General features: G+C 45.2%; 2 protein-coding genes across 7 annotated transcripts in view; both read right to left on the reverse strand.

The window, feature by feature from the left end:
- tmem132e (transmembrane protein 132E) overlaps positions 1–8241 on the reverse strand; it is a 95009-nt gene extending 86768 nt beyond the window's left edge. Inside the window, exons 1-4 of the mRNA XM_049741742.2 lie at positions 8084–8241; positions 7908–7974; positions 7604–7675; positions 6837–7521 (exon numbers count right to left, since the gene is read on the reverse strand). Coding sequence (XP_049597699.1) covers positions 6837–6903 — 67 coding nt within the window. The 5' untranslated portion in view covers positions 6904–7521; positions 7604–7675; positions 7908–7974; positions 8084–8241. The remainder of the gene's footprint in view (positions 1–6836; positions 7522–7603; positions 7676–7907; positions 7975–8083) is intronic.
- Positions 8242–9909: 1668 nt separating this feature from the next.
- On the reverse strand, positions 9910–14066 carry arfip2b (ADP-ribosylation factor interacting protein 2b). 6 transcript variants are annotated; one of them, XM_049742878.2, is made up of 10 exons: positions 13489–14057; positions 12483–12586; positions 12087–12119; positions 11631–11742; positions 11512–11562; positions 11255–11349; positions 10969–11190; positions 10720–10877; positions 10480–10654; positions 9910–10413 (listed from the first exon to the last, which is right to left on the reverse strand). In XM_049742878.2, exons 2-10 carry the CDS (start codon positions 12567–12569, stop codon positions 10258–10260), a joined length of 1089 nt encoding a protein of 362 aa, XP_049598835.1. In that variant the 5' UTR covers positions 12570–12586; positions 13489–14057; the 3' UTR covers positions 9910–10257. The 6 variants fall into 6 exon arrangements, with proteins under 6 accessions (XP_049598835.1, XP_049598834.1, XP_049598836.1 ...); XM_049742877.2 differs by having other exon boundaries at positions 12483–12590; positions 13490–14054; XM_049742879.2 differs by lacking the exon at positions 11512–11562 and having other exon boundaries at positions 12483–12590; positions 13490–14049.
- Between the last annotated feature and the right edge of the window lie 215 nt (positions 14067–14281).

A 14281-nucleotide genomic window follows, 5' to 3' on the forward strand; every position in this document is an offset into this window, starting at 1 on the left:
CTGTGATTACTTGGCCGGAAGCTGAGATTTGCGCTCTCCAAAACAAATGCTCCCATCTGCGCGTCGGCCTTCTCAGACAAACACTCGACTCGGCCCTTTTGGAGGTCACGCCGCTGTACAAATATATTCATGTGGTCATTTCTGAAGGCCAAAGCAGCGATTTGGGCCGGCGTGTAGTGCCAGTCGTGTTCAGAAAGCCGACTGATAAATTTAACGGTCGCACGTTCGGTTCGAACGCCGCCGCGTAGATGCTATTCATTAGCCCGTCTATGACATTTCCCATGATGCGCTAGCGCCGAGCTAGCAAAGTTATGTGTTTTTAATAGACAATGTGTAATTCTCTTTGTTTTATGTTTGCCAGTAAACTTCAAGCGCGAGTGGCAATAAACAGCTTGAAGCCTCGTTTTTGATGAATTGTTTACTATCAGACAAACTGCCGCTTGGTGTGAAGTTGAGTTGAGTTGGGTTGGGTGCCAGCTAGCAGTGCTCGTACCTCACATTTTTCGTTCAAAGAAAAAGAATACTAGCCATATTTAAAATGTCTATCCTTTTTCACGCAGATGTTACCATGGCTGCTAAAAGGCTGTAATTGAAATGGGAGTATAAAAAGCCCATATATAGTTTTTGAATTTTAAAATAGGAGACAAGGCTTATGCTAAGCTTTAGCATTACAGTTTTGGGCTCTTAAATTAAAGTAGTTAAGAGTTTAATTAAAGGGACAGAGTTTTATTTTTATTAGGAGTCTTAATATGTCTATTCAAGATGGTTCATTCCGGAATTTGTTGGTGTACATTACCCGAAAAATGTGCGAACAAAAGAAGACATTTGGAAACGCTAGCAGCAAGATGCCGATGCCCGCTTTGAAAAAAAGATGACAAATGTCAGCTGGCGAGGCTATTACAACAAAGCGGGATTCCTTTTCTCTCCGAGCCAACGCAGCCTAATAAAAAGAATCGATTCAAACGGGCTCCAGGGGAAGAGAAAGGACATTTTCATAGAGCGCGCAACCGGTGGTAAAAACGTAGCTCCCAGCCAAGTCGGCCCAGAAAATTCCAACTCGTATTACGGCAGAACAAGCGGCCTCGATAATATTTACAAAGCCGCCTGTAGCCATTTTGCGAATCACCCGCATGCTCGGGGTTTGATTCGTGGGTGATTCCGCTCTTGAATGGCATTAATGATTTCAAAATTCATTTCCGTTTGACACGGTTTGGATGATATCCTGAAATCAATGGACTGCTAGCTGGAGGGAGATGAACCAGAAAAAAAATAATTCCGGGTCAATCTTTTCGGGTGCTGATTTTTTTTCAAGGCTTCTGATTGGCCGAATTGAGCGCGCGGTGCTAGTCGACGGCGGCATTTGTATGTGTAGCGTGAAGCGTGGCCGCGGGATTGTTTTGATCCCGGAGAATATTTGTTTTTAAAAGCAACCGTGTACGAGTGAGGACAAGGCCTCGGAGACTCTGCCCCGCTCCGTGCATAATTTCATATAAAAATTAAATAAATAAAAGAACAACAGCAACGACACCGCCGGGGGCGTATTAGCATGCAAAGCATTGTGCGGCATAAAGTCGTAAGTGGGATCCTGACAGCAAAATAGCTGAGTTTGCACTTCTTTTCGTACAAAACCTGCTTGTGAATTTAATGAGAGGACCCTATGCCAGGTTCGGCCACGTTAACTTTGTCGCAGTTCAAATTTGTGAACAAAAGTGTGAACAGCACCGAGTTGACTTGTAGCCAATCAAAGGGAACGTTGACAACGCTCGATTTCCGAGCATTGTCATTTCCGATCACACGTTTCTGGGAGCCTTTGAAAAAGTTCCCCATTGTCGGCAGAACAAGAAAGACACTTTGAATTAAACATGACGAGAACATGGAGGGGGGGGGCTGGTTTTGTCATTTTGTACCAAACACGCTCACAGGAAGTCGGGCGAGTCGATTCTTTTGGTGGCCCAATTTGTGAAGCTTTTGTTCCCGCATGTTGAAATCTAATATGAGCCTTAAAATTTCATTTCCTAAACTCAGGTTCCCTTTTAGCGGCAATTTGGACAAAACTTCACGATTAGAACGAGAAACAGACGGTTCGTTTGCTAAGCTGGGAAAGTAGAAAAATAAGTACGGCCAGCAGGTGGCAGCATTAGATCTTTCACAATACGTATGTATGTTGTCTAGCTTTCAATATTGAAAGATCTGTTTTTTCCGGTTGAACAAAACGTGAAAGCCTCAAGCGTCATAATTGCGTCAAAAGTCTAAGTGTGTCTGTAGCGAAAATGGGCGTAAAATGGAGTGGGGTGTCACTCGAGTTGTCACCAAAGGGCTCCATTTTGTCAACGTTTCAGGCACGCCGGCAAAAGCTTGCTGACAGAAACTTTACAGGTAGAGAAAGGAGCACTTTGTGTCCTTTCAGACACTTTTCGCTAATGGAGGGTCATCGGGAGTAGTTCCTTTCAAAATGGCTGATTGCAAAGCAAAATGGCCAAACTCTTCGATTTCAGCCACGGGTCCTATCGCTTAGTCAGCATTTCTTTGTCAATCAATAAATGATTGGTTTACCACCAAATGGCCTTCCTCAGTACTGTTATTTTGATATATTTGAGGTTTTTCAAAAGCGCAATATTTTAGCCTCAAAGTCACAGTTCATTTTCTCCACTTGTTGGTCAGAAACCGATGATTTTGGTGTTCTACAACTGCTGAATACTCAAATAGAAGAAGCTAGAAAATATTGTCCCAAGAGAAAAATGTGAACTCTGACTAAATCAAATCATACACTTGATTGCATGACGAGTTTTTTTTTTTTTTTTTTTTACTTTTAGGAATAAACCCTCAGCCACGTTTTTGAGGAACACTATCTTTGAATGTCGGTCACGACGGGCGTATTTTCCGAAGCGCGGCCTTTTAGCATTGGAAAAATCCCGCTTGACCGTTGGCCGACACACTAAAAGGAGCGAAGGTCAAGCGCTGCGTAGCTTTCCCGATCCGGACTAAAGCGCATTTACTAAAGAGGCGCAACATTTCAAAGCGCCGCCGTCCTTCCTGTGAATATTGGCTAATTACATCTGCGGCGACATTTACGTTGTTTGGTCGCCGACGATATAAAAAAAGAGGTTAAACAGCGACACTTTTGAAATGAACACCTCCGAGCGTTGCGCCGATTTTGTAAATGGATATTTAATTATAGCTTGAGAGAAGCTTTGAGCTTTGTAAGCCGCCAGTGTTCGAGCGTCGCCTGCCTCATTATGCGAAGAATACTTTTTAACCGCCCACCCAATTTAGGCTAGCTTCAGGCATTTTTGGATGTGTATTTTTATTTGATGGCGGTGGTGGGTAGTAGCCCGCAAGCGCGCAAACAAAAATACATTTCAAAGTACGCAAATTCTTCGCTATCCTACGCAATACGCGAGTCATCGGTCGCTTACTTGAAGGAAACAATATTTGGTTTGTTTTTAGAATTTCAAACAGTTGTCAAAATTCCGAAATTTGGTTTTTGCTGCCCTGACCATGGGTATTTCTTTAATCCAGCTCACCGATTGGCTACATAGTATTGTTTGCGTTAATATCAACTTTTTATTTGCTTCGTTAATTAATAATCAGGTATAGTCAGTCTTTCAATTTAGCCACAGCAGTTTTTTTCCCTTGTGGCGGCAGCGCTTCATTACACGCATGGCAGTGGACTCAAACATTTAAACACCTGGCCAATGGAAGATGATTTTTCTTTTATTCCTCCCTTCAATTTGTTGTCAGGGAAAACACGCCCCCGTTAGCATCTGCGACAACCTTGCCAAAAAAAAAGCCTCTGCTTCTTTTGAGCCCGCGCAGCGTTTCTGACATTTGTTGTCGTCGCACCTGTCACTTTTGTGCGTTCCCCTCGGCAAAGCATGTGTTTTCGTGTGTGTGTGTGTAATTTAAATATATATTTCGCAAGCAAGCTATAGCTTCAGGGGAGAGATTTTTTTTTCCCCCCCGTGACATTTGCTGCCGGCATCAGATAATTTTACATCTCGTACCGCGGTTCAGCATGACATTTTTTTTTTACCCCCGCAATCTTTTTCTTAATTTTCAGCGACAAGGCTCGCAAGTACAACGAATCTGTGTCATCTTCCTCCCTCCAGAAGACAGAACTACCAGCTACTGGAAAACAGGTCGTCGCTGCTACGCTACTGCTAGGTTGTGAGTCAAACTGACCCATTTTCAACATCTGTATAGTCAATTTTCTAAAAGTGCAACATGTTTTTCCATTTAACCCAACCGGCAAAGTCATTTTGGGTTCAAGTAGAAATGTTACATTGAATTCCAGGCAGGATCAAAAGTTAATTTAAAAAAAACATTTACCTCCAACGTCATTTCAAAATTGTCCAGCATAAAGAAAAGACCCATGCTCATAAGTGAACAGGAAGTCGGCCATTTTGGTTTGAAGTCGGCCATTTTTGGCTAATTACAACACTTCAACTAACCACTGGAGGAATATGAATTCCAAATGGGCCTCGATAGGCGGAGGAATTCCAGACAGCTGAAGTGCGAGACTGCCGGTGTGCGCTCCCGACGTCGTCAGGGACAAAATGTCAAGCGACGTCGGCTCTGTTCAAATTTGTATTCCGCCCAGTACGTTTGGAGGTATCAGAAAGAGGGCCACCTTCAGTTTAACCTTTACCACACATGTGTGCCAGGAGTGATAACTTATTCAATCCGCTGATGTATGAGACTTGTCATGGCGCAAGAACGGCGCAATTAGACATACGGCCATTAAATCGGCGGAACAACCCAGGGAGGAAAAAAAGTGGGGAAGATGACACAAGTGTCCTTGAAGGAGGCTTAAAAAAAGGACAAGTGATTGCATGATTGCATTTCAAAACAAAAGTGTCAACCATTTGAGTCAAGAGCAAATTGACTGCTAAGAATAAGTCGTCATGGTGACAACATTGTCGCTAAAACAGCTCTAGTGAGTCATGGCTTGGATATTAAGTCAGTCTGTGATTGGATTTCGGAGAATTGTTTGACTAAAAGAGTAATTTTCTTCTGTCAATGCGCTAAAATGAGGTTGGGGGGGTTCTTGACATAAGCATGATGTAAAATAATAAAAAACTTAATTATGTGCAAATATTTTTTGTGTCACATAGAGGAACTGAATGAACAATTTGAGAACCTCACACAATACATCAAAATGGACACAATTGACGTGCGTGCGGGAAAGGGGCCGCTGTCCTTTGAGTCTCGCCGAAGTCGTAGCTTGGATGTCTCACAGATACAAATTTGCCCAGTCGAACAAGCGTCATTTCATGTCTGGCTCAGTCGTGAGACGAGGGAAGAGAAGGTATGAACCTCTAAAAGTCACTCAGTAGCACACACTGGTATCATGACTTCTAGAAGCTTCCGATACCAGCTACCGATACCAGAGGGGGAGTAAGTCCTCCTTGGCAGTAGTTGGCGCTATACTGTGGCAGATTGCCATTAGCCAATTGTCATGTCTGTCAGAAAGATTGTTTCAAAAGTACTTTTTACAGCATCAGTGTGTGCTCAAAGCGTAAATTAGCGCTTGTGAACATCAAACTACGAGGTGCGGACCCTCGGAAGAAACTCGTAGGCTGTTGGACACAAGCCAAAGCTTGACGAGGATTGTTTCTGACAGCGGCGGCGGCGTTGTCCAAGAAGGTGACGCTAACAACGCTGACCACGAAGGCCTGATCGGCCTCTGTGTGTGCGTGTGTGTGTAGGTAGCAAGACTAGAGGCTGTTGAGGAGAGTGTTGTTTTTTTTTTACTGCCCACGTAGGCGTTTTTTTTTTTTGTGCGGTAATGAAATTGAAGCAAGAAAATGAGTGAGACAGAGGAGCGATTGTGAAGCCATGCCTGAACGAGAGCCCGCCGCGCAGGCGATACGTAAAATGCAAAGTGCGGCCAATTATACGGGGAGAGGCGACCGTCGAGGCAGGGGGGGGCCGCGGCGGCTCAGGTGCTCCAAAATTGCTGGCCTGCCAGAGCTGGAATGCGCATCCCAGGCGATGTGACTTGCTAAAGAAAAGCTAGCCTACAAAACAGCTGCAAGGGTTTTTATCCCAAAACTATTCAAAATCTCTTTTTTTTGTTTTTTTTTTTGGCTGGCTGAAGCTATTTGTCACGCTAATTGAAGTTGACTGTAAAGCTGACAAAACATTCAGCCTTATTTTAAGGTATCGAGTACTCCTTGAGACTGCCGATACCAGCCGCCGATACCTAATAAAAGATTGCGCAGCACGGATTTTACCATGCGTTGTCATTCGTGTCTATGACTTTTGCACCCGTTGCTGAAGCGAACCGTTCATTCCGAAATATTACCAATAGCAATTTCGCCAACTGTCTCTACCTCTTGACCCCCATCTCCGTTTTACCTTCAGCAATTCCAACAGTTCCCAAACCTCTTACCAATCTTCGTACTTCAAACCCACCCCCTTTCGAATACCTTCTGCCTAATCCAATCTTGATGTTCAAGACATGATCTTCGCAAACCATTGTGCCAAAAAGCCAAACCATTCGTCATCTCCGCTCTGGCATGAGGAAGGAATTGTTTCGATTTACGCTTAAAGATGATCTTTGCGGTTTATGTGGGACAGACTACTCGGATTATCTCTTGTATAAGACCAAGACGCAGTGAATAAATCAAAACAGGGATCTTGTGACAATGATACAATTGTTTGTCCGCCGTATTTGCTTTAAATAAGTGGCACAGCACAGGCAAGTGTATCCATCTTCCAGAGGAGCAGCAGCTACCTCTGCAGTTGCACAAATTTGGCACTATCGCTCCTCTATGCAACACAATTGTGAACCCCACTGGAAGGAAGTAGAACTGGAAGGGAGGGGTACTCACCACATGAAAGCGCCTCCACCACCATGTAGACGAGGAGCGTCCGTGTGCAATCCCGTGCACTTGACATGGTACAATTCCCAGCAGGTGGATGGATGTTTTTAATCCCAGAATCAGTGAATCGTTCTCAGATGAATCAATGGATGGGTCTCTGAGCGGGAGGGGGGGTCACCAAACGGAGTCCCGCCGATGCGCGTCCTCTCCCGGCCAAAAGAGAACGTTCGCGCACCCCCTCTGGAAGTTCCGAAGCGTCACCCCAAAAATCATCAATCACATAGAAAATGTCGTCTTCCACGATAAAAATTGGCTTTTTGATGGAGAAATAAAATATAGTTCCTTGAAGGTGAAGGAACACCGGCTGAATCCGCACCGCCGCGTCCGACCTGTCACTCACAGTTCCTGGGCATCTTCGGAGGAATGACGCGGGGATGGAAGTGGAAGTGCATTTCTGCAGGGAAAAGAAACCTGGCAGGGTTCGCTGGCTTGCGCGGTGTGGCTCGCAGGGGGGGAAGAAAAAAAGTCCGGCGAGTTTTTTCTCGCTTATTCCCGTTGTACTTTGGGGCTGTGGAAGCGGGTGGCTTGGAACATCTTCGGGGTCACCGGAGTCCCTCCAAGTCTCCGCGGCTCTTGCATAGAATGATCGGTCTTTGGAGTCATGGACACTCGGACCGGTGGTCGTCTAGCCGGGCTGCTTTAACGGAGGGGGGGGGGGGGAGGCTTGGGTTTGCCGGTTCCGCCTCTTGGAGTGCTTTCAAAGTGGACGTGCTCACCTTACTGACAAGAAATCTGGCTTCGAGTCGTCAAGGCGGCTATGTTGTTAGGCGGCGGGGTTCCGGTTGGGCCTGTCAAAATAAAAGTGAACAAACCCGGAGTCAAGTTGCGTGTTTTTTCTTTACGTCGAGTTTTAAAGCGGTGCCATTATTTACAACAAAAAGCCACAAGATGGCGACAAACTAATAAAAGTTAAAACAATAAATACTTTTTTTACTATGATGTAATTTACTAACAGAGCAACCAAGCTGGATATTAGCATACTAATTAGCCCGTGTTGTGCCCTAAGCCCCTAACCTTTACCATTTTCCTCTTCGGTTGGTCTTCTTAAAAACGTATTTGTGAGCTTGGCACACTTGGCAGCAGCATCCTGTAAAAAAAGAAAGACTTATTTTTTATATCGGAGCTTTTTGAGCCACACCTGGCTTTTTTTCTGTCCATCGTTTAATTCACTGGCTACACCTCTTCCGTACACCTACCGTCATCCAGGTATGAAGTTGAATTGGACTGGAAAGAGAACTGCGATGCAAAAAACGTGTTCTATGACATTTGTGTGGTAAATTTTCTTGAATTAAAATTATTTATACAACTTAATTGGGTTGTAGCCCATAAATGATGACCCGGGCCCACCCCCCATATTGAAGTCTTCCCTTCAACTAGCGTCTTCTAAACTAAATTAGACCCTACCAATTGGTGGTGGTGGGTGAAGGTTTAAACTTGTAAAGGTATCTCCCAACTTAAGACACGGGGAAGAAGAGAACTGCAATGCAAAAGGGGTGTTGTAGGTTCAAATATGGTGAAATTGAAAATGAATTGAATAAATTAAATTGAAATAAAACTTTAGAATTTAATAAAACTTTAACTTAAAATAATTCCCCCCCCACCGGCCCCACATTGGAGCGGCCCATCGGGAAAAGTCCCGCACGCCATTGGATGTAAATATTTTAATGTGTGATTGAGTGAATGAAGAAATTTCAAAATGACATTATTATTCGTGCTATTATTACTATTTAAATTGTTTTGCATACCCACTGCTTTAAGGGATAAACAACATTATCTGAAACAAATTCAGTTCATTATTATGAGGCCATTTCCCTATGCCATTGAAGTGTTTATTTTATCCTTCTTTGCATAAAAACGAGATCACAAACAAATATAATTACATAATATCATTTCAAGAAGCATATTTCACCTCATTTTACCTTCGTTCCAAACATAGTTCATGGTTGAGAGATGTACTTTTGTTTTTATTTTAAACCGGAAGTGTAGTTTGCGAAATTACCCATATTACACGGGGAACCTGAGTACCTCTCTTCCCCACAAAAAAATTAATCTCGAGAGTGGTAGTGCAGACGAGACAGCTAGTTTGATTGTCCTTTATTGAATGAACATGGTGAAGCGTTATTGATGAGAGGAGCATTGATTCCATTATGGATGAATTGCACTCCTGAACTACTAATCGTATTAGTTAATTTTTACTTTTTGGTCTTGGAGTCAAACGACTGCAATTAAAGGGTTAAGAGTGAGGCTAATGGCTATTCAGTTGTGATTTACAAGTGGTAAAATAAGTTAATTGCATCATAAAATGCCATTAAAACACGCTATCTTAACTGAGGCTGCCTTTGAGACTTCAGAGTCGGAATTTTATCTCTTAAATTTTCACAATTTTCCAACATTGGTGCAGCACAGCATTCATAAAATAATGTTCCACTGTTTGCCAAATTTTTCCGACAAAGTACAAGCGGTAAATCAACAAATAAACTAATCAAATTAAACTAAAAAAAATCAATTTAAATAAAAAACAATTGCTTTTATACCAACAAGTTAGAGTATTCTTCAAGCCTTACTTTTTAAGGCATTAATGCAAATGCATCTAAATGAAACAAATTTCATTAAACAGCTGCTGCATCAGTGGGAGGTGATAAAATTCATTTTCTTCAAGCATCTGTTGTTTTTTTACAACTTCTGATTTCCGACACAATGGCATGTCACTTTGTCCACGAGTCATGCAATTAGTCGTTTAAGCCGACTGTGCCTCATCAAAAATTGATACAAAAAACATGTTCCAGACATCTGTTGCTCATCATTAGTTTTTCATTTGAACATGAAGGGACAATTTAAAACGGTTGCAAAGAGCTTGTGGGTAATTACTACTGCTACTAAATGCCTTACCTGCAATAGTCGTTTGGTAATCCCGGCGGAATCTGGTGATTTTAGGCTAATTGGAACCCGGTTTATGACGAGTCACATGGTACAACTATTCAGGAAGCAGACTTATTGGAAGAAATAATTTTTCGTTAAAGCCTTTAGTGTTTTCATATATCACGTTTAATTGTCTATTGTTTGGTAGTCAACCAAGAGCCAACTAACGCCGCCATAAACAGGTAAATGAGTAAAGCGAAGTACAATACAAGACAGGAGTGGTTTGGTCCACAAATTTGCACGTTGGCCAAGTCGAGCCCAAAATGAAATAGAAGAAGAAGAAAAAAGTTTTCTTTTCAAGTAAAAATTTGCCATTGATTGGAGAGACGTTGCCTCCGTTTCGACCGGGTGGCGCTTCGATGGCTTTCAGTCCGCGACATCGAAGCAGAGGAGTCGAAACGTACGATTGCAAGGAGCAAGGAACTGGCCCGCTCGCTATTCCAGCTCCTCCTCACGACTCCTCCAGCCAGGACGGCTTGTCGGCTCCGGGCGGCTTCAGCTTGATGTTGAAGTGCTCGAGCGTTTGCTGCAGCTGCTGCTGGTTGCCGGCGAAGTACGCCGAGATGGCGTTGTGGAAGAGCAGCAGCTGCTTGTGCATGACCTTCACCTGAGGAGCACAAGCCACATCACCATGGGCTCGTTGACGCCGTGTTGTCAACGTTGCCTGCGGTACCTTGTTCTCCTCCAGGAACTTGAGTTTGACGCAGACGTCCGAGCGAAGTCGTTCGTACTTGTCTTTCTGGACTTGGTACTGCTGCTGCGCCGCGTCTATGCGGGCCACGGCCGCCGCGTCCCGAGGTCCCAAGCTGAGCTCCTCCAGGTCGGAGCGGTACGCGTCGAATTCCAACCTGAACGCCAAAGACGCAATTTTGAGAGAGGCGTGATGACAGAGCAGATCTTTTTTTCTCCTTACCTGGCATTTTCAAACATCTTGATGGTCATGAGCGTGTCCTCCATGGTCTTGTTGACCAGCGTGTTGATGCTGCACACAAAGAAGTTGATGGCGCCGAGCAGAGTCTCGCCGTTCTTGCACAGCAGCTTTTGCGTTTCGGCGTTGTAGCCAAACTCGTCCTGCGAAGACGGGTATGATGTTACGGAACCACCGGATGGATCTGAACGGTCCCTCTCTCTCCACGTCTATCGTGTGGTTTATGTTCATTACCCGAAGCTCGGGCGACTTTTGACTCAGGTCGGCGAAGGTGTCGCCCAGCGCCTGCTGCGTCTGCACCATGTTGTAGAAATGATCGGTCAGCGCTCGGGCCAGTCTCAGCAGGCCCTCGTATTTGCGCTTGGTGTCCCGCAGCAGCTCGATCTGCGCCTCCAGCTCTAGGTCCACCGTCCGCAAGCCGCGGCCAAAACGTTCCGAGATCATCTGCTTGGTGCACTAAAAAAAAAAAATTGGAAGCAGCTGAAATGCAGAACCATTCTAAGTGCCTCCATCTTTGTACCTTGTAAGTGTTGAGACCCCATTTCTTGACGCTCTCCAGCTTCTCCACCGCCACGCCTCGGGCGGCCTCATCCGCCGCCGCGGACGATCCCGAACCTGCGGCAGAAAAATCAAGCCCAAGCTGGAGGAAGCCAAACATTGTCAGGACAGAAGCAACCTCCCAAGAAGGACCACGCGCAAAGCAAGAGCTGAAAGGTCGCTTGTGTTCTACAGAAGGAAGCCCACAATGCCAACAAAAAAAAAAAACGGCATAAAAACCTGCGACCAGGATCCGTTTGTTAAAGTCGGGATTGTAGCGCACGGCCGGGCCTGAGAGACACAGTTGAGATGCACGAGCGTCAGCGCCGACGCGGCCGGGCGGCCGACGCGGTTGCTACCTTTGATGGATCCGGTGGGGATGACGACGCCTTGAGCCGAGCCGCCGTAGCCGCCCGACACGATGCTGGTCTCGTTGAGGTTCGGACCCGATACCATCACCTGCTGCAGGTCCTGGTCACAGAAGGAGCATTGGTGGGTCCAGTTAGAAGGCAAGGATGAGATCAGGATTTCTACGGGAAGCCGGCTATTCACGAGATGACGGCGTTAGGAAGGTTAAGTGAAGGATCGAGTCGCACTGGCGCCTTTTGAAGCCTTCTCCATTTGGGAAGTGCTTCAGGTGACCCGTGTCTGCGGTCACCTGATTTATATTGCCGTGTTAGTAGCGGATTAGAAAGGTCACTCGGGTGACAGCGACTGGCGTGTTAGTGGTGGGCGGGCAGCACAGTTTTTCCAGGACCAATTTTTTGGGCCACTGTCCGCATGCAAATGGCCGCCCACTCTGGGCAGCTTCCTACCTTCTCATCTAAATGCCACTGCCGCTTTGTCGCCTGCACACAGACCACCACAAACAAACAAGCAAAAACGACGAGGACAAAAAGAAAAACATGTCGGAAATCAGAAGCATGCGAAAGAAAACCAAAGCCGCGCCCGAAGACCCACACCGAGCGTGACGGCGATGACGGAAAACACTACCGACTTTTGGGCACGCGCACACACACAATGCCACGTTGCGCCTAACTGCTGTTGCTATGGTGACCGGTTGCTAGCTGGCAGTCTGTGTCCGCATTTGGTGAAGGAACTTGTTTGTCCAGGGCGTGCAGAAGCCACGCATCACTTCAACTCAGGTCGTCGCGGTAATCTGAATTCACCGCGACCGATATGCAATCGAGTCGGCCGGCGGTGGGTTGTACCTGCTCCAGGGTATCGTCCTCCGCTAGCGTGCTCATGTCGCCGTTGCTGTTGATGGGGATCTCCACGGTGGCTGCTTTGCTCATCATGCCATCCACCGTGGCGGCGCCCTGGGAGGGACAGACAGAAAAACGCATGACATGTCACTACGACAAAAAAAAAAAAATCTGGTATTTTGACGAGGGATGGTCTGGAACCACTATCGGGTTTTGGGGTGTTTTGCCAATGTATCGGTATCGGCAAAGCCATACCAGTTGCCAATACAAATGGGGGAAAAAAAATAAAAATCTGACACTTCGCCAGTAGATGGCACCACACTACAGAGACACATTGTGAATCATATTTGTCAGAAGGAAAGAAACAAAGAAAAAATAAATGGAAGTGCAGACATCCGTCATTGCCCAATCATCCTCATGATTTTATTTATTGCCTTATTTGTTTTTTTTTTTTTTTGTGTTGTGAAATTGTCTAACGATTTTGGTTGTTTTCTGGCATTTGGATTCCAAAGACGCCATAATTGCCCTGCAAACACGGACGTGCAAAAGGAACTCAACGTGGCAATCCAAGTTTGAGAATTACAAATTGACCATGTTTGCATTTAATTGGCAACATCACCAAAAAAATTTTAACATGACCTTTTTACCCGGCGCGCATGAACCACGATAAAAAATGATTTTTTTTTGTCAGACTCGTCGGTGACGTTGAGCTGCCATATGGCAGGTGTATTCGCTCAGGTGTCAAAGTCTCTTCCGTGCCACTCACCGACGATATGACAGCTCTTCTGACATTTTAACGACACATCAGGTGGACTCAAACAGATTAATTTTTTTAATCCAAATTATTCTTACCTGGTTGCATTTAATCAGAAAAAAAAAAGGCCCGATTTGAAGTAGCTTCGCGCGGCTCACACACTCGATCGTAACCGACGTACTCAAAACGGAATGTGCATTTTAATCAATCAAATAAAATTTAAAAAAAAATTAAATCTAGGAAAATGCAAGCAAATTACCTTCCCGGAGTTTGTGGTTCCGGTTCTGCTGGTCCCCCGAATGCTAGCGGGCAAGCGAACCAACTGCTAGCGGCCACGACGAAGCATTTCCGGCCTTGCTTATAACAAGCACTGCACGGTGTGGGGACATTTGGGCGACATGTCAGCACAAAATGGGAATTGTTGTTTTTGTGAAGCTTCTTCTTGTTTTTGTTGAAGCAAAGCAAACAGGCTGCTCACTGACTGAGCAGCCAAGAAAACGGCACTTTCGGCGGAAGTGACGCGTCTCCAAGAGTCTTTATTTTTGGAAAGAGGAGTCACTCCGTAAACGATTGCGGTGAGCAAGTCACTATTTAACAATGACGTCACGGTTGTTGGGGAGCTACTCTGCTGCCCCCTGTTGGCGATGAGCTCAACATAAGCCACACACGGTTGTTGGGAGCTACTCTGCTGCCCTCTGTTGGCGATGAGATCTACAGAAGGAAGCCACACATGAAGCTACTCTGCTGCCCCCTGTTGGGGATGAGATTTACAGCGGGAAAGTTCACTGATCTTGGCCTGATTGGGCCGGACGTTTTCATGAATACATTTTATGAAATCAGCATGTTCTTGCTGTGTTGATATCGAATAATTAGCCTAATATTTTATCCATATAAGTTGATCGACCATAATTTTTATCCGCATTAGAATAAATGTGCACGCTGGCAGCTATCGGATTGTCGTGTGGGTTAACTTCCACAAAAAGGAAAAGGAAAATCAAACGTCACCTCGGCAAGAATAGCAAAGGAACCGCTGGCACACACGTTAGGGTTG

This window comes from Syngnathus scovelli, chromosome 15 (genome assembly GCF_024217435.2).
Source record: "Syngnathus scovelli strain Florida chromosome 15, RoL_Ssco_1.2, whole genome shotgun sequence".
Classification (NCBI taxonomy): Eukaryota; Metazoa; Chordata; class Actinopteri; order Syngnathiformes; family Syngnathidae; genus Syngnathus; species Syngnathus scovelli.

Coding starts and splice junctions, on each gene's coding strand:
- arfip2b (XM_049742876.2), bottom strand. CDS start 12,569: ATGATGAGCAAAGCAGCCACCGTGGAGATCCCCATCAACAGCAACGGC. Junction 11,563..11,630: donor CCCCACCGGATCCATCAAAG/GTAGCAACCGCG, acceptor TGTGTCTCTCAG/GCCCGGCCGTGCGCTACAAT. Junction 11,191..11,254: donor GGGGTCTCAACACTTACAAG/GTACAAAGATGG, acceptor TTTTTTTTTTAG/TGCACCAAGCAGATGATCTC.